This window comes from Teleopsis dalmanni, chromosome 2 (genome assembly GCF_002237135.1).
Source record: "Teleopsis dalmanni isolate 2A chromosome 2, ASM223713v2, whole genome shotgun sequence".
Taxonomy (NCBI): domain Eukaryota; kingdom Metazoa; phylum Arthropoda; class Insecta; order Diptera; family Diopsidae; genus Teleopsis; species Teleopsis dalmanni.
Genome location: NC_051847.1, coordinates 154,630,586 through 154,650,933, shown reverse-complemented (window position 1 = coordinate 154,650,933; position 20,348 = coordinate 154,630,586). Strand labels below are relative to the sequence as shown.

Genomic DNA, 20,348 nt, shown 5'->3' with positions numbered 1-20,348 from the left:
ACTGGGAGCGGCGTAGGCAGTGGAGTTTTCTCAGAGGGGCTGAATATATCCTCCTGCTATAGGCTTCCGGATCACTGTAGTGTTTTTCAGGCAGAAGTAATTGCAATTAAGGAAGCTTTAGCTTGTCTAGAAGTAGGTAATATACTTGAAAGGAATATATATATACTATCGGATAGTCAAGCTGCTTTAAAGTCCTTGAGTTCTGTCCAATTCACATCTAGGACGGTCCTTGACTGCTACACATCTCTAAATGAGATGTCGACGCAGTTCAATATTTCTCTAATCTGGGTCCCCGGTCATAGGGATATTTACGGCAATTGTAAAGCAGACGAGCTAGCCAGACGTGGTGCTTCAGGGAACCACTCGGAACACCTAAACAATCTGGGCATATCGTTGACTTCATGCAAATTGATTTTGAGTTCTTCCTGTGCCGAACTTTTTAACAAAAGATGGGAAGACTCTGCGATATGCAGGCATCTGTAAGCAATGTGGCCACAGACCAACAATAGAAAATCGAAATCTCTTTTAGAGTTGTTCCGTAGAGATATCAGTCTTGTAGTAGGTTTACTAACAGGTCATTGTATTCTAGGTAATCATGCTAGGAGACTGAATCTACCGTTCAACCATTTTTGCCGCAGTTGTGGTGAGGATGACGAAAGTGCCTCTCACCTGCTTTCTTCGTGTCCGGCACATGCAGGGCGTCGCCTTAAATTTTTGGGGGCTTTCTTTTTGAGGATCTTGACGAACTTCGAGAACTCCCTCTATGTAGCATCGTTAGCTTTGTTAAAGGTTCTGGACGGTTTTAGCCCGTGGGTTCTAAATAATACGGTATCACAATGGGCCTATGGGCCTAAGTGGATCCCCATGGGATCGCCGGTTTAACCTAACCTAACCTATTATCATCCAGTTTATAAGCCGTTCGAATACTTTGTAATTGTGCTTCCCAAAGCTGAAAGTTGTCACCAGTTCCAGAAAATTCTGACAGCAATTTTTTTATAGTTGAAAACTTAACTTCATTATTTAAAGCATAATCTTTTATTTCATTTTGTTGACTTTCTTTTTTTAATGTTTTATTTTCTCTGATTAATATTTCTTTTTCTCGTCTTTCTATGTTTAGCTCTCGTTTCAACACTTTAAGCTCCCATTTCAAAAGTTAATTTTCGTTCTCCTTTAACGAATTTACTTGTACAGCAGAGACACTATTATTATTTTCTTCTCGCTCAATATTTGTATTCATAACACTCATTCGACTCATATTCGCTGTCATTTGTTCTGTTATCATTTGTTTCTGACTTACAATTTCACCCATTTGATTCTTCTTTTTATGTGTTTGTATAGTTTGTTGTTCCTCAAGAATATGATTCTCATCTTCTTCAGAGTTACTATTGTTGTTGTTTGCGCTGTAAAGGCTGAAATTCCATACAACAATTTCAACCATACATATACGTAAATACAAATCTGACGTCAGACCGTCAGCATAAAAACCAACACCAGCACTCACCCACCAAAATATAACATCGTAAATACCTGAAAAAAATAAGAAATATATTAATATATATTTGGTCACTGAAGTGTACAGACATTACCTGTGAGCCACTAGCCAGATGAACCGCGGGCATTGATTCGTAAACCGCACAAACCTAAAGAAGAAGCAATAAACAAAAAGTGAATTTTATGAATGAATTTGGAAGTTTTTACATATTGTAATTTAAAACATACATTGAACATTTACTAAACAATAAACAACACATTTATTTAATAAACATTTTTTTTGCACTATTATTTAATAAACCTTTGATAATAGAAAAAAATATAATAAACAAATATATAGAATCAACCAACAACACTCACTGGTTACGTTTTTTTTTACGATAAACAAAAAAACATATCACAAGCAATACTTCTGATTTTTAGTTTATGTTATTTTTATTTTACACAAAAGAAATAAAAAAAAGACAAAATCACTGCGTTACTAAATTATATTTTTTTTTATAAACATAAACAAAACACCGACGGAGGAAACAAACTACAAGTCCAAATTACACCAGCACTAATTTTATGCAGTAGCATTAAAATTCTATTTACCACATGTATTTAACACTCACTTATATTTTTATTTTGATACATATTATATGTATTTTAATTATAAATATATTTTTATATTAATTTTATATATTTTATTTTATATATAAAAAAACACGAAATAAACAAAACGTAATCGCGGCGAAAACAAAGGAAGGCGAAGAAAAGTGCGCAAAAATGCAAATAACACGAAGAACACGACAATACACAAAATACACAAGAAAGACACGAAAAGCACAAAAAGTCAACACGAACAACGAAGTTTACCGGTACGCTACACCAAAAAGCTCCGGTCAAATCAGTATATAAGAACGCGAATTTCACAAAGCAAACAACTTGCGTCTTGGAGAGCAAACGATAAACAAGTTCAACTGGTCAATTCGATCAAATCAGGAAAATCTTAGTTCACAGGCTTAATCAGCCTAATCTGGTCAAATTCGATCAAATCAGGATAATCTTAGTTTACAGGCTTAATCAGCCTAATCTGGTCAAGTTCGATCAAATCAGGAAAATCTTAGTTCACAGGCTTAATCAGCCTAATCTGGTCAATTCGATCAAATCAGGATAATCTTAGTTTACAGGCTTAATCAGCCTAATCTGGTCAAGTTCGATCAAATCAGGAAAATCTTAGTTCACAGGCTTAATCAGCCTAATCTGGTCAATTCGATCAAATCAGGATAATCTTAGTTTACAGGCTTAATCAGCCTAACCTGGTCAATTCGATCAAAGTAGGAAACTAATTTTCATTTAATTTTCTCTTTGATCATTCAGCCAAATTATCACATCCCTTAGTACAAAGACAGGAGTCTTCATAACAAACAAGCCAGAGCCAGTCGCCGAAACATCGTCATCTTTGACAGCAACTGATCTTATGTATAATTCATATACTGAGGTGACATAAGTCCACCCCTACGGAATAGTCACGCGCGGAAATCATAAATTTCTCCGATCCTTGGAAAATAATATTTTGTTTATCTGAATTGTAACCATTATAATTTAATAATATAATTCTTATAATATATATATAATAATATTTTGTTTATCTAAAATTATACCCATTATAATTGTTTTGTTTTTTTTGAATAATTAAATAAAGTATTAATAAAATATATAAAATCTACGCTTTTATTTTGGTTCCTAAAGAAACTAGTCCCGAAGATATAAATTTTATTATAACGAACCTGGACAACCGCTTTGCATACCTCAGCAAATATAACGAACGAAAAAAGGTCGTTACAATTGGCGCCCGAGCAGGGACTGAGTTTCAAAAGGGACTGAGTTTCAAAAGGGACTGAGTTTCAAAAGGGACTGAGTTTCAAAAGGACTGAGTTTCAAAAGGACGGAGTTTCAAAAGAACTGAGTTTCAAAAGGACGGAGTTTCAAAAGAACTGAGTTTCAAAAGGACTGAGTTTCAAAAGGAAATCAAGCATGTCTATAGAACATAAAACAAGGGTCGATATTGGCGACCAAGAACTTCGAAGACCTACCACGCCGAGTAAATCCTGGTTGTACCACTTACGGAAAGATGAATTAATCCACTACTTGTCCGAAATGCAACTAGAAACGAGTGGATCCGTAGATGAATTACGGAAAAGACTAGCAGCATACATCGACGAAGAAGATTATGACATGGTCCGGAGAGAAATGCTATGGGACCTTGCGCGTAAACATACAAAAACAATCCCGATCACACAAGAAGTAAATAACGATGTACAAATAACAGTTCCACCTGTTACACCAACTATAGAACAAGTCCGGAAATGGTCTGTCAAATATGACGGAGGCAAAGACCCGCTGATGTTCATCGAACGAATCGAGGAGTTGGTGGAAGCTCATGGATTAAACATTAACACAATACCACGTACCATGCCAGAACTTTTGAAGGATAAAGCATTAAATTGGTATAGAAGCAATAACAGCCAGTGGAAATTATGGACCGCTTTCAAAGCTGACTTTCTCAAGTTCTTTCTACCGGCAAGATATTTTGAGAAGTTAGAAGATGAAATTCGGGCGCGCCGTCAGAGGTCACGGGAGACATTCAAAGACTACGTTGTAGCAATCCAAATTCTAATGCGACACGCAGGTATAGGAGCCGTTGCTCAACTAGAACGAATTTATCGAAATGCACATCCGGACTACCAGCTTTATATCCGACGACGAGACTTCGAAACATTGGGAGAACTAATCGACATGGCTGGTGATTACGAAGCTATACGGGGAGAACAAGAGAAAACCGGACCTCCAAGGCTAAGAGAGGAAAGAAACCACCTAGTCCAATCTTTCGAGCAAAGAATCCAAGACGCACCAAATGCATGCCGAAGGTGTGGAAAGTTGGGACATATGGCAAGAATCTGTCGAAACCCAAAAATTCTTTTTTGTTGGATCTGTGGAAAACAGAACACACGAACCCTTGACTGCTGCAAGGAAAATTCGGGAAACGAGATAAGAGGACAGCCAACAGCGGGGAAGCCGTTCTCTCGGAATTCAGGCCCCGCAAGGACTTAAGACTAATCCACGTAAACGAAACTCGAATTACGGCACAAGTTCAGCCACAACAGACTTCTACACAAGTAACAATGTCGCCAGCTCGTGTTTCCTCACCATTGACACTATCTACGTCTCAACAGCAACAACCACAAACTTCTTCAACTCCATCACATCATCTAAGTAGTATTTTGAATGAAACAGCTAATTCTAATGATTCCTCAACACTAGCAGTTGCCGCCAATAACAGCAATAACAGTAATAACAGTAGCAGTAATAGTTCAACAAATAGTATTGTAAATAATCAACCAACGATGCCATTACAGAATACAATGAGACTCATATCCATGACGCCAGTACGAGTTGAAGACATCTATAGTCTAGGCCCGGTATCACCTGTCCGGAACCAGCAGCAAAGTAACCAACAACATAACCAGTCAATAGATAAGCAAACAACAGCAGAAGTAAATAAAATTGCAACTTCGAAGACAGCATCCTTATCCAAGCCAAGTATAATACAAAGCACACAATGTCAGATTTACCCAGACAAGCATTCAGTAAAACTGAGAGAAAATTTACAAGAACAAGCGCCATGTAAATGCCTTGTACCACCATCGCATGATCCAAAAGCAAACAAAGAGATACAAGAGTTCCAAATCCCAGAAGCACAACGTCAGCAAAATTTAAAACATATCGAAGAAAATCCGAAAGTATTTAGTCTACAGCGATACACACAAGATCATCAAGAATCACAAACTCAAATACACCAGGCACAACGACAACCACGTCCAAGATATAACAAACAAAATCCAGAAGTATTTCATCCAATCCAAGTAATACCAGATCAAGTGCAAGCGCATGAAATACAACCACAGCAAGTTCCGCAAAACGTTACGCCTATCGAAGAAAATAAACCAGGACTTAGTAAACATCGAATTTCCAATACATATTCTATACAAGATCACGTAAACCTACAACTGCAAATACAAGATGTACAACAACCACGAGAACAAAAGCGTCAAATCGAAGAGCATGATTTATCATCACGTCCAACACTGCCACAACGTTTAACGATAATACCAGAGTCATCACATGTCAATCATTCATTGTTACCAACTTCTACAAGTTCAGAATCGTCGTCGCAAACGCCACAGAGTCATTCGCAAAGTAATTTTAAATCAACGTCACAGTGTCATGCACATAGTAATTTCAAATCATCGTCGCAAACGATACTGTGTCATTCGCATAGTAATTTCAAATCATCGTTACAACCAAAGGAACTTGAGCCCCAGCCGCCATATCCTGTTAATCAGCAACAAGCACCACGAGAAGCACCACCAAGAGATAATTACCAGTCTGGTCCATCATCATCGTCGTCATCAACTACATCGCCACAGAGGAATTCTACTACAGTACAGCCAGTATCGAACAATCGTCATGTACAACCTACAAATTCATTAGATCCATTAGATATCAATGTTTTAGATAGTAAACTTAATATGGAACTATCAAGCCAAGAAACTCAAGCAAAGGATAAAGTCAAGCGTGACAGTCAACAAGAACCATGGTCACCACAAGAGGAATGGAACGTCGTTCAACCAAGCAAAAAAGGAAACAAACCAGAAACTCTCGTGAGACGTCTAGACACATTTAAACGAAAGGATGACCATCATCATGTCAAAAACCAAGATGATTACTACAAAATTTACAAGAGTCCAAAGAAACGAAAGAGAAATCGTGCCTCATTCTAAGAGAAATATACGTATCAAAGCTCATATCGCTGACCTCCGAATATACTCTGGAAAATAAAAACAAAACCCACGCTTGGAAAAGAATATAATAAACAAATTTATTGCATGTCGTATAATAAAATATTATAATGATAATACAATCATAATAATATAAATCAATAATAATATAAAATAATAATCACTTTCACCATTAACAAACTGTCTCCAGTCAGTTGGCCAATTTAACAAAAAAAATATTCAGGGTGTAGAGTGCAAAATAATAAGCAAAGAAACAAGTAGAAAAGGGCTACTCTGATATCATGGTTCAAAAAGCTCAAATTAGCACACTTTTGACAATATATAAGGACCACGAGTGTCCTAAGAAGACAGTATGATCAAGAAAGTCCAAGATGACAACGAATTTCGAAGCAAAGTTTAAACGCACGGCCACACGTGTACGACAAAGACTGGAAGAGCTCGAGGCAAGCAAACCACGCAGCCGTTATTTACCAAATGCAGTAGAACAAATGGACAAACGTTTTAAAAATAAAAGGCAAGGAAGTCAAGTCAGTAAGAAGATCCGAGCCGTAGAAGTCAGTCAAACACAACCTAACATAAGGCCCGCCGACCGTAAATTGCTGCCGAAAGCCATTGGATGGCGAGGTAAAAAAAATCATCACCAAAACATCAGTGACTTACACTCACCGAATAATCAAGTAGATGCTCCAGCAATCCCTACACACGTAAGTGGAGAAAACGATGATCACGATGTATTACAATGCACGTGGAATGACATTTTTGGTGAACTAAGCCCATCACCACCACCACCAGTGGTTGACGAACTATACAACGAATTAATGAATAATGCAGTCGAAGCACAACCACCAGTGGCAGATAACGTCAGAGAGATCGAGGATGAATGGCCACCCGAGTTAAACCAAGCTATCCGCGATGCCAATGGAAAACGAGGTGCAGGAAAAAGAATTAGTTTCAAACGTCTAGTACAAGGCAAAGTATACCAAGTGCAGATCAGCCGGAGAGGAGTAGCAAAAATACGAGTAAAATGAATTGTGCTACCAAAAAAAAAAAAATTTTTTCAGTTCACCGAAGAAGGGAGAGAATGTAAAGGCTGAAATTCCATACAACAATTTCAACCATACATATACTTAAATACAAATCTGACGTCAGACCGTCAGCATAAAAACCAACACCAGCACTCACCCACCAAAATATAACATCGTAAATACCTGAAAAAAATAAGAAATATATTAATATATATTTGGTCACTTAAGTGTACAGACATTACCTGTGAGCCACTAGCCAGATGAACCGCGGGCATTGATCCGTAAACCGCACAAACCTAAAGAAGAAGCAATAAACAAAAAGTGAATTTTATGAATGAATTTGGAATTTTTTACATATTTTAATTTAAAACATACATTGAACATTTACTAAACAATAAACAACACATTTATTTAATAAACATTTTTTTGCACTATTATTTAATAAACCTTTGATAATAGGAAAAAATATAAACAAATATATAGAATCAACCAACAACACTCGCTGGTTACGTTTTTTTTTACGATAAACAAAAAAACATATCACAAGCAATACTTCTGATTTTTGGTTTATGTTATTTTTATTTTACACAAAAGAAATAAAAAAAGACAAAATCACTGCGTTACTAAATTATATTTTTTTATAAACATAAACAAACCACCGACGGAGGAAACAAACTACAAGTCCCAATTACACCAGCACTAATTTTATGCAGTAGCATTAAAATTCTATTTACCACATGTATTAAAACACTCACTTATATTTTTATTTTGACACATATTATATTTATTTTAATTATAAATATATTTTTATATTATTTTTATATATTTTGTTTTTAAAGAAAAATATATAAACACGAAGTAGCCAAAATGTAATCGCGGCGAAAACAAAGGAAGGCGAAGAAAAGTGCGCAAAAATGCAAATAACACGAAGAACACGACAATACACAAAATACACAAGAAAGACACGAGAAGCACAAAAAGTCAACACGAACAACGAAGTTTACCGGTACGCTACACCAAAAAGCTCCGGTCAAATCAGTATATAAGAACGCGAATTTCACAAAGCGAACAACTTGTGTCTTGGAGATCAAACGATAAACAAGTTCAACTGGTCAATTCGATCAAATCAGGAAAATCTTAGTTCACAGGCTTAATCAGCCTAATCTGGTCAAATTCGATCAAATCAGGAAAAATCTTAGTTCACAGGCTTAATCAGCCTAATCTGGTCAATTCGATCAAATCAGGAAAATCTTAGTTCACAGGCTTAATCAGCCTAATCTGGTCAATTCGATCAAATCAGGATAATCTTAGTTCACAGGCTTAATCAGCCTAATCTGGTCAATTCGATCAAATCAGGATAATCTTAGTTCACAGGCTTAATCAGCCTAATCTGGTCAATTCGATCAAAGTAGGAAACTAATTTTCATTTAATTTTCTCTTTGATCATTTAGCCAAATTATTACATCCCTTAGTACGAAGGCAGGAGTCTTCATAACAAACAAGCCAGAACCAGTCGCCGAAACATCGTCATCTTTGACAGCAACTGATCTTATGTATAATTCATATACTGAGGTGACATAAGTCCACCCCTACGGAAAAGTCACGCGCGGAAATCATAAATTTCTCCAATCCTTGGAAAATAATATTTTGTTTATCTGAATTGTAACCATTATAATTTAATAATATAATTCTTATAATATATAGATAATAATATTTTGTTTATCTAAAATTATACCCATTATAATTGTTTTGTTTTTTTTGAATAATTAAATAAAGTATTAATAAAATATATAAAATCTACGCTTTTATTTTGGTTCCTAAAGAAACTAGTCCCGAAGATATAAATTTTATTATAACGAACCTGGACAACCGCTTTGCATACCTCAGCAAACATAACGAACGAAAAAAGGACGTTACAAGATGCACAAAAAACAACAAAAACAATAGTTCTATGCAAAATGCTGCAATTTTTCTTTAATTGAATGTCACAACAAAGAGTGTGAATAAAGAAAAAGAGCGAAATCGCATCATATCATACTCTGTTATGTGTTTCGGCAGTTAGAATTACAATAGAGAAGAGCATTACAAAAACAAATAAGATGCTCGAACTATGTGTTAACAATTTTCTTATTTAATATTACAATTTCTTCTTCTTGATAAAACAATCGTTACATTTTTAATTTAACAATAAAATACTTGCCAATACAATTTCTTATTTGTCCCTTCAATTAAATAACAAAATTGTTCGGAGAACAGAAAAAATGTTAAAGGAACAACTTTTTTTGTTAAAGGGTCATCAATAAATTTTCTATTGTAATGTCAACAAACTTCTTTATTAAAAAAATTGTTACCACAAGTAAATAATTGTTAAAGCAACAACTTATTTGTTACATCAAAAACTTTTTCGTCAAATAAGAAAAAATGTTATTTTAACAACTCATAATTTTTTCAGTGTAGCAATGCCATCACTAGTTTGAATGTCATATTTAAGTAATGTGTTTCGTATAGACTTAAATAGGTGGCAATAGAACGAAGACTTTTTTATCTTTGAATACAAAATATGGCTTTTTCTGACTAATGGTAAATAAAGAAAAAAGCCTTTGATTTGTAGCTGACTGATCACATATCACTACAACGGGTCTAAGGTCAATTGATAGAAGAAGTTCCAGGTTTCGTTCAAGTATATCCTTCAAAACGTTTCCTAGTAATACAACGTTGTGATTTCATAAAAATCGTTAAAAATACTTTCTTACCTGTTGCACCTTCTTTAGTTAAATAGTAAGCTAGAATATATTTCCAGTTGCTACAAATTCCTTTTATCATAAGCGTCAAACATTTGTTGGCCTCTTCAGGAAAACGTCTATCATAACCAAAATCTACGAATCCATCGATTTGGTCAGTGAATTTATTATAACATAAATCCCTCCGTATAGACATTTCATCCAGAATAACAGCACATATTTTTTCTGCTTGACTTTTTACTGTCCTCAAATTCTGAATTACTCTTGTACCCGTTTTCATGAATTTTATTGGTCGCCAGCGATGCAAACTTGCTGTGCTCGGCATATTGAATTTTAATTCGTCTCGCATAAATTTATATAAAGAAGCCGAAACATATTCAATATTTTGAGCTAAATATTGTTCTTCTTTATTATAAATGTGTCGTTCACTGACAATCATTTTAGCAAAAGTTAAAGCTTCCTGACTAGCGTTTTCTGCTAAAATACTGGTAAAATACATAGCTTTTTTAGTTTTTCATTTTCATCCTTGTAGTATTTTTTTGATTTGCGCAAAGATGCGATTTTTTTGTTTAAACTAGCAATTACTCTGATACTTTTTATTATTACATGCAATTTCTTTTTTACAGTTTCCAAAGCAAGGACTAATTTCATCCTCATTCCCACATTGTTCAACTTTTTCTTGTTGCTTTATAGATTCTTCAGCATAACAGATGTCAGATAATGTCTGAAACTCCTTCAAAGTCATATCTTTCTGTATTTGATTATCAGCATACGTTTGCTTTACAGGTGTAACGCGCAGTTCCTCTTGCTCTTCTAATATATTCGTACTTATAACCGAGGGTAAATTTTTTGATGGTGTGGATTTACCAATCAGTTTCCTCTTGCCTACTTCATTAGTGTGAAAATGATTTTTACAAATTAACAACTTCCGCTTCTGACTTACTATTCCGCAAACATCTCTCCAGTGTTGGCGGTCATACTCATCAGTAGGAAATGATAATAATGACGTGTTTGAGCGAATAATGTTGCAACCAGAAACATCGCACTTTTTACTCTGTGAAGAACTCGGATTCATTTCTACATTTTCATTGTCTAGGTTGATCAAGGTTATTTAAAATATTCTTATTTGTAATAATATTATTACCAAGAAAGAGAGTAGGTATAGTCGCATGTTTTAATCGAATTTTTCCAATCCATCGCTTATGGAAGTGACGACTACAAATTCTAGTATTTGTATTTAATTCACAATTTCACAACCTCATAACCAAGATTTTTTTCCACTTATCTATCATATCCTTATTGGTCGGAAAACGGTATAAGTGGACGTCATCTGTTATTTTTGCACGACAAGATTTTACTATACATTTTTTTTCACTTTTTCCCATATTTAATCTTTTTTTCTCTATAAAATGGTGGTTATACAAATATTAATAATATTATTTTGATATTCAAATTTGTTTTTCTTCACTTCTTAAATATTTATTAAAGTAATTTATTTAAATATGTTTTCATGAATATATGGAAATATAGCAAAAAATATATTCTTCTTAAAATATATACATTAATTTACTTTATATAATGTATACATACATATATTTTTTCTATGGAAAATATCTATGGGGTTATATTATCATCGATATCAGCGATATTCAACTTGTTGGAAAATTACAAAAAAGAAACTGTTACAAAAAAGATAATTTTTGTATTTTGCCTTGCGGTTCGCCAAGGCTTGTACACTGTAGTTTAAGTAAAAAACTGATTGAAATAATTATTGAACTTGACTTTATTAAATATACTTTTGTTTAATATATAATTGAAATAAACCGTTTAAGAAGCACGTAAAACTTTTTTAAGCACACTACGCAAAACTAGAAAACCAAGCCAAAATTCCGCCAACAACTAACCCAACACGAACTTTTGACATTAGCTGTCACTTGAGGTTTTGGGTGACCAGATGGTTTATAATTTAAAGGTGACCAGTTGTGCTTTTCGGTTTAACAGAAACCAACAAAAAAAACAGTATCAACACATTACATTCCACGGTAATTTGCTGTTTACTATTCGACTCTGGGATGTAATGCTAAAAAATTGCAAAAACAAATGCTATTCAATGTCATTTGGGTGATGCAGAAGTATACAATGGAAATACGATTTTATATTTATTGTTGATGTTGTTGGTTTGCTCTTTTAGTAAACATATTTTTATATACATGTGTATGAATGTATGTAAGTGACAATTTTTAATAAAAACAACGATTTTTGATTTTTCTTATAAAATTTTATTTAATACTTCACGCTATGCAAGCTTAACTTCAACTGCCTTAAAGTTTTTTTTCTGTTTCGAGCAGTAAGTTCTATTTTATCCAATTTAATAGTGTTGAGAGAGAGCTTGCATGTCACTCCTCCCATCTTAGGAATAAGCAATATTTCTATTGCGTTAATTATACATAACATTTTATATATTTTATAATATTTTATATTATATTTTACAAATAATAATTATAATAATAGCATAATAATATAATAGTATAATAATATAATAAAAGTAACATTAATTTCTTCAATTTTTTTCAAAAAATTTTTTTTAATATACGTTAGTTATATTAATATAATCTATTTTAATTTTTTTTTAATCCATTTTAATTGTTTACAAATATATTTTATAAGAGATGATTATAATAACAGTATTCGTTTTAATCGATATAAATTTATACAATACAATATATAAAATAATAAAAAAAACAATTTCATTTGTGACTATTTTAACATTTTTTTTTCGTTTAAATTGACATTTATATTTTCTTATATTATTGTTTTTGAATTTAACTAAAAAGTGTTCATTGTCACTATCAGCTTGAACTAATGCTACTTGCTTAAATGGATTTTTTGTTTTATCAAGACGTTTTCTCACATTTTCAGCGTTGATTAAACCAATATTTATCGAATTTTCTTTTCGTGTTTTATTTAAATTGTTAATTCTATTTTCTTTAAAGAGTTGTGGGTCAAATTCTGGAGGTAATCGGTTAAAAAATATGTTATATGGAGTTTGACCAGTAGTAGAATGTATTATGGTGTGATTATATGTGAAAACGGATTGTTCGAATTGAACATATTTTAGTTCCCTGTCATCTGAGTTGTTAATTATTCTAAGTTTTTCATTCAAGGTTTTATGGAAACGTTCAATGTCTGCTATACCAGTTTTTCCAGTACAAACTTCTATTTTAATATTTAATTCATTACACCATTCTTTGATATTGACGTTATTAATGCCTTGATCTTGGTCAATTTTCAATACTTTAGGAGGTCCCATTGTGTTAAATATTTTAATAAGAGCTCTCTTTGTTTCTAGCCAATTTAATGCTTGTACTTCTTCAATTGTACTGAATTTTGAGTACAAATCTATACATGTTAGAAAATGTTTTTTTTCCCATTCCCAGAAATCTATCACATATTTTTTTCTAATTTCGTAAACTGGAGGAGTGATTTTAAATGGCATTTTGTTTGCAACGTGGTCATATTTGCATCGATTGCACAAATCACATTCATTGATGATTTTAGTAATTTCTTTAAAATAGTTAGGAAAATAATATCTTTTCTTGAATTGATATATAATTTTTTCAATTCCTTGATGAAGTCCTTCTAAGTGGATTTCATGAATTTTAGTTTTAAAGTCGGTGTAATTAGGGATATTTTCCAGTTTCTTACTTGCTCTCAGAATCTTATGACGTCTATTGCAAACCAAGGTTTTGAAAATATTTTGAAATCTTAAAAAGTCTTCATTATTTGGCCTGAAAATAACCATGGTATTAGTTAGTAAAAATGACTTTATAATGTCTTTTGTTTGTTCAGTATTTAATTCTATATATTTAATTGTGGTAACACAATTTTTGAATATATGCTCTACATGTGTACTATTTTCATTAGATCTTATTAATCTCAACTGTCTTTTAAAGACATTGAGTGGTCTTTCCGCAATTGGGATAAAGTTTTGACTATCTGATGTAAAATGAATGGTGGCAATATCAGATGGAATTTCATCAAAATTACATTCTTCAATTTGAATACGTGACAGAGAATCTGTCACATGATTTTCTCTCCCTGGAATATACTTCACAGTGAAATCATATTCATTTAGTTTCCATTTCCACCTTTGCAGTTTAGAGTTGGGTTCTTTTAAGTTGTGAAGCCACTGAAGTGGGCGATGATCACTATTTACAACAAACTTCCTGCCATAGAGGTATGGACGAAAGTACTTTGTACTGCTCGCCCAAACAACAGCGAGCAGTTCTTTTTCTGTGGTAGAATATTGTGATTCATGCTCATTCAGGGTGCGACTAGCAAAGCAAACTGGGCGACCTTGTTGACTTAAAACTGCACCTAGTGCAGTATTTGAAGCATCTGTTGTAAGTGTAAAATCTTTTTTATAATCTGGGTAGACCAAAACAGGGTCTTTTGTTATTAAGATTTTGATTGTATCAAACGCTTTGTTATATTCCCCATCATTTATATTGATTTTGTTGCCTTTTTTTAAGCAATGAGTTAGGGGTTTTGTTATTTTAGAAAAATCTTTTATAAATTTTCTATAGAACCCAGCTAATCCCAAGAATTGTTTAATTTCTTTTTCATTTTTCGGTAGTGGATATTTTAAAATAGCTTCGATTTTAGTTGGATTTGGCCTGATTCCCTCTGGGGTTACAATATGCCCTAAGAATTCGGCTTCTTTCTTAAGAAACTCGCTTTTATCGAATTGGATTTTTAAATTAGCTTCACTTAATCTGCTAAAGACTCTATCGAGAGCTTCAATGTGCTCCTGGAGTGAAGTACTGAAAACAATTATGTCATCTAAATATACTAAACATTCCTTCCCAATTAATCCATCCAAGATTGTATTCATCAATCTTTGAAACGTGGACGGAGCGTTTTTTAGCCCAAATGGCATACGCAAAAATTCAAAATGACCATTTCTAGTTGAAAAGGCTGTTTTCATTCTATCCTTTGGATCCATTTCTATCTGATGGAATCCTTTTGTAAGATCAATTGTACTAAAATATAAACACCTGCCAAGTTTGTCAAGTATTTCATCTATTAGGGGTATCGGATATTTATCACTAATAGTTATATCATTCAATTTACGGTAATCGATTACGATTCGCCATTTCTGAATTTTTGAAGCATCTAACTTCTTAGGCACCACCCAAATTGGTGCAGAATAAGACGATTTACTGTGACAAATCTGATCTGAATCCCCTGATCTAACATTTCTTTTATTTGTGTATCGACTTCTGATTTGTGGACTTCAGGGTATCTGTAGGACTTAACATATATAGGATCATCATGAGTTGTGTTGATTCGATGTTTGATTTTATTAGTAAATGTTAATTTATCGCCTACTTTATACCATAAATTTTCAAACTTATTTAATATCTTATTTATTTCGCTTAATTCTTCATCATTTAAATGATTTAGTCTAAATTTCGGTTCATAAGCATTGCTATTGAAGTGAAGTTCTTTAATTTCATTATCGAAATTATTTTTAAATTTATAAGTAATATTGTTTAATATAACATTTCTATGAACAACGTCAATTTTCGCTTGAAGCTGTTGAAGTACATCGAAACCTAGAAGATAATTTTTAGAGATCATAATCATAATTTTTAGAGAGGTCACACACATAAAATTTCAAATAATTTTTTCCTTTATCATTATAAACCTCTTGAATATTGTTTAATGTAATTTGCCCTGTTATTGTTGCTACTGTTATTGGTTTTACTTTTAATATTGGAGATTTTAAGATATTGGGTTGAACAAGGCTTACTGATGAACCTGTATCAATAAGAAATTTAAAGGTTTGATTTTGTAATTTTAGTTCTATTTTTGGTAAGAGTTCGGGGCTTCTAACCGAACATTTTCGTTATCAACCTCTGAAGCTCTATTAATGTTTTGGTTTCGCGAACCGTGAAATTTATTAGGGTTTTTATATGGTATATTATAGGAACTATTACCATAATGATCAATATTGCATGCATTTTGATGCGAGTTTCTAACGTTATTGAATTGAGAACCTGATTGTTGATTAAAATGAATGTTTTTCCCAACTACAATATTGTTATATTCATCATTCTCTTTTAAAATTTTTATAGCAGAGTTGACGTCTGCAGCCATGTTCGCATTAATTAAAGCCGTTAAGTGGTAGGGTAGTCCCTTTTTCAGTGTTTTTACACTTAACATTTTTAGTTCATTGAGCAAGAAGTTAATATTTGTTATGTTGGTTTCTTTTAATTTAATATTATACCTAACTTTGCATATTTATAATATAATATAATTAATTTCTTCGCAAAATTCTCTAACTTTACCTTTAAATTTAATATTACTTACTAATAACAGTTGCGTTGTGAGTGGACTGGAATCCGTAAACTCATCAATCAGGTGTGCCTTCAACTCCTCCCAACAAGTTGGTTGTTCTCTTCTTACTAAGTTCAGAGCTTCTCCACGAAGAGTGCTAATTACACACTGGAAGTAGAATGGTTTCTCTTCGCCCGTAAGAGATGAAGACTCTGGTTGATCCTACCGACTGCGCCAGTGACAATTTTTAATAAAAACAACGATTTTTGATTTTTCTTATAAAATTTTATTTAATACTTCACGCTATGCAAGCTTAACTTCAACTGCCTTAAAGTTTTTTTCTGCTTCGAGCAGTAAGTTCTATTTTATTCAATTTAAACTTGTTGAGAAAGAGCTTGCATGTCACTTGTATGTATATATGTATATACTGCAACTAACTCACTTTATTTAAAATGTATTAAATTTTAATTAAAATGTTTTAAATCAAAAGTTTTTAAATTAGAAGTGTCCAATATCACAAAATGATATAATAGCAAACCTATTCAAAACAATAAAATATTAAAAATACAGTCACTCTCTGGCCCAATTTAAACTATCATGAACGCAACATGAACATGAATTTGAAAATCGGTTTTTGATAGATGAGACAGGGAAGAGAGTGTGATGTGAGTTCATGAACTTTAAGCAACGAAATTTGCTGCTTTTTTTTTTAACTTGACACGCAATGTTATGTTTGTGTTTACCTTTTCATGCTAAATACTTTTAAATTCGTTTACTCCTATCAATGTAAGATATGATGCGAGCGTAGCTTGTGATTAAAGGGTTTCTACCTCCTCTTATATACATTTGTAAATTTCATGTTTAAACAATTAAACCTTATCACAAAAAGCGATTACAATATTAAAACATATAAATATTTTAATCAGTAATTTAATTAATTCAAACGAAGGAAAGGTTTTTATATTGATGCAAGGGGTATATTATAAAACAATGTAAATGTCTAACGGAATTCTGACTACGCATGGTGTTAATATGTCTCCAAAAGAAAATACAGCAAAACACAAAACAAAGGTAAACAAATATTGCACTCTTTCTCTTCAACTAAAAATGCATACATTTTATATGAAATTTACAAGCAAAAGCAAAATTAGAGAACAAACACAAAGCGTTCCTCTTGATGGGCCTAATGTTTTTGGAGACAAATTTTTCAAAAGTGCAGTTGAGAAGTCCTCTTGTATTTAGTGTTCTTGATATATATACCTACGATATTTACTTTGAAATTCCTTCACCGACAATCCCCACAAAGTGAGCGATGCTCTTGCTTTTATATTAAAATGATCTGAGCTTACAAATAAAGCTTTTTACTCAAAGCTTGCTCAGATCGTAATTTTAATCTTACATTTTTCTCTTACAAAATAATTTACGGTTTTACATTTAACCCTACAAAGTGAGAGCATACATCTATAAATTATAAAATTATAGCACCATTTTTACTAATAATATTAAATAATATTAATATTATTATTTTAATATTATAATATTAAAAAACAATACTAAACCTCATTACCATCTGATACCTAGTACCGTATAATTAAATTCTTGAAAACAATTAACACATATATATTTGAGTTAATATTTATTAGCATCAGTACTACCTAATTGCATTATTATTCTCTATATTATTCTATTTTTTAACATTTATTTGTTTTTATATCTTTTCTATTGCAGTTACTTTGGTTATTAACTTTCCATAAGGCCTGTCTTCAACCAATATTACGCATTTGTGAAAAACTAAAATTATTAATTGTGTAAATTTAATAATTGTGTTTAAACAATTTTTAAAATTAAGTAAATTAATTAAAGTGTTTTAAAAAATTAATATCTGTATTAACAGAGAAATTATATGAAAAGTTTAAATACTCGAAAAATTCTCGAAACTTAAAAATTAAAAATTTAAATTTGAAAAACATCTTATCTTCAGGAAGGTAGAAAGTAAAGAATTCTGCTTTAATATCTTCCAGGTATTTGGTTAGCATTTTGTGGTCTACTACTGTTGTTGGGGTGATTTAAAACCCGCTTCTGACTCGTTTCGCTTCTTCGTAATTTATGCTTCTATTGTGCATAGCTTTTATTAGCGAGTTTCAATGAATGTTATCTTTTATAGTTATTGGAACCACTTGATTTTTTTTTCCGTGTTAGTGTCTGTCGAGCTTGTATTGTTGTTTGCGATTTGTTGCGGAGTAGCCTTGTCCTCTTGGGCCTTCTCCATGTGTGACGAAGCTTGTTGTGGTTGTATGTTTAGATTTGCTTCCCCTTCTAATTCATGTGAAGCATCGGTATTCTTCTTTTTAATTTTTTTGGATTTGATCGTGACCCAAGCTTGGTTTTCTTCAATCTCTGAGGCAGTACCGCCCTGGTTTGCAATTTCTTCTGATTTGCCCGGTGTTGTTCTTGTAAGAGGGGAGATGATATAGTTTTCCTTTTTAATGATTTTCTTGACAGCTTTTTTTGACTGGTTTTGTAATGCAGTCAGTGAGCTGCGCGTTGTTTTTTAATAGTTCTTCATTTTATTTTCTGAGCTCACTTTATAATTTTATCATTTCTTTGTTTTGTTGTTCTAACGATAGCACGGTTTTAACGAGCGTAGCATAGTCTACTGCTTAGTCCTCCTTGTCATTGATCATATCGTTCAACTCATTACTGTTTTCACTGTCATTAAAGACACGCTTTTTGTTGTCACTTATATTGAAATTTTTTAAGATAATAATTATTCGAACACTATGTGTTCTTGGATGCGATTAAATCGCTGTTATTCCACTGTTTATTGTTTTTATATCTTAAGCACTTAAATACACGTAGAAAGCTTGTCCTCACTGCACGGATGGAGCAATTCAGTGCAAACGCGAATGCTAAACGATATTTAGTTTCGCGGTAATTATATGTTAAGAAATATTCTCGAAGATTTTGCAAGCAGAATTACAATAAAACTACAACCATACGTAGAAACGCTCACTTACGCAAAAACGTCTTCACTGCACAAGTCGATTGTTGATACAATTGGATTGTAATCTGCAATAAAACTTAAACTGCATGTGCAAAAGAAGAGAGGAGAAAGATTTCGCATAGCGTGGTTGGAGATTCTATCCAGTCCAGAAGATTTTTAAGGTCTTTTGGACTTAAGGATGGTAAAGAGACATGATGGAGTAATGAACCCGTTTGGGTTCAAGCCAACGCACTGTCGGCTGGGTAGCTGGTGCTGAAGTTAGTAATCCTTTGTCCGAAGTTTCAGGTAATGGTCTCGGACAAAATTGCAGACCGTTGCATTGAAATTTGGATTTCCATCACCGAGGGAGACCTTATGATAAAGCTCAAAGGTTTCGCCAAATATATTGGCTTTGGTTGAGTCATCAGAAGAACTTCTGTTATTGATGGTGATGTCAGGAGTGACTTTTTTAATGCCACAGACCTGCTTGACTTTTTTTTTGAAGACATCAAAGTCGCATTTAGCAGAACGAACTAAGGCATTGAAGTGATTGCTTCTAGCCACCTTGATCCTTTGGGTAAGGGTATTATCGAGAGTGGATATTATAGCTTGCATGAGCTGTAATCGAGGAGAGTTAGTTTGGTGATATAACCTACGTCGAAGAACTCAAGAGGAACCTGGTGGCACTTTTTGAGAAGGGTCAGTGGGACATGCTCTTGGATAGTTGCAGAAAGAATACTCTCAAGTTTAAAGTGATACAGTCAATTTCATTTGGTGATAGGTTCCTATCTTCATTAAGGTCAAGGGAGGAAATCATTCTGTCAAGAGTGGAATTGAAGCTGTCTCAGCAGGTGGCAGCGAATTTTAGATATGTACGAGGGGCAGATAAGAGAGCTCTACAGCCAGTGAGAGGTAAAACAAC

The 20,348-nt window shown here is 33.0% G+C and overlaps 1 protein-coding gene across 1 annotated transcript; it reads left to right on the top strand.

Moving 5' to 3' along the window:
- Positions 1 to 4,658: 4,658 nt before the first annotated feature.
- LOC119675980 (probable basic-leucine zipper transcription factor R) lies at positions 4,659 to 6,317 on the top strand. Its single transcript, XM_038087202.1, has 2 exons — positions 4,659 to 5,701; positions 5,771 to 6,317. Exons 1-2 carry the CDS (start codon positions 4,659 to 4,661, stop codon positions 6,315 to 6,317), a joined length of 1,590 nt encoding a protein of 529 aa, XP_037943130.1.
- Positions 6,318 to 20,348: the final 14,031 nt, after the last annotated feature.

Excerpts from the sequence above, each read along its gene's own strand:
- LOC119675980 (XM_038087202.1), top strand. The coding sequence starts at position 4,659 with ATGTCGCCAGCTCGTGTTTCCTCACCATTGACACTATCTACGTCTCAA. Across the intron at positions 5,702-5,770 it reads ACTTCTACAAGTTCAGAATC|TAATTTCAAATCATCGTCGC; the intron begins GTCGTCGCAAAC and ends TCATGCACATAG.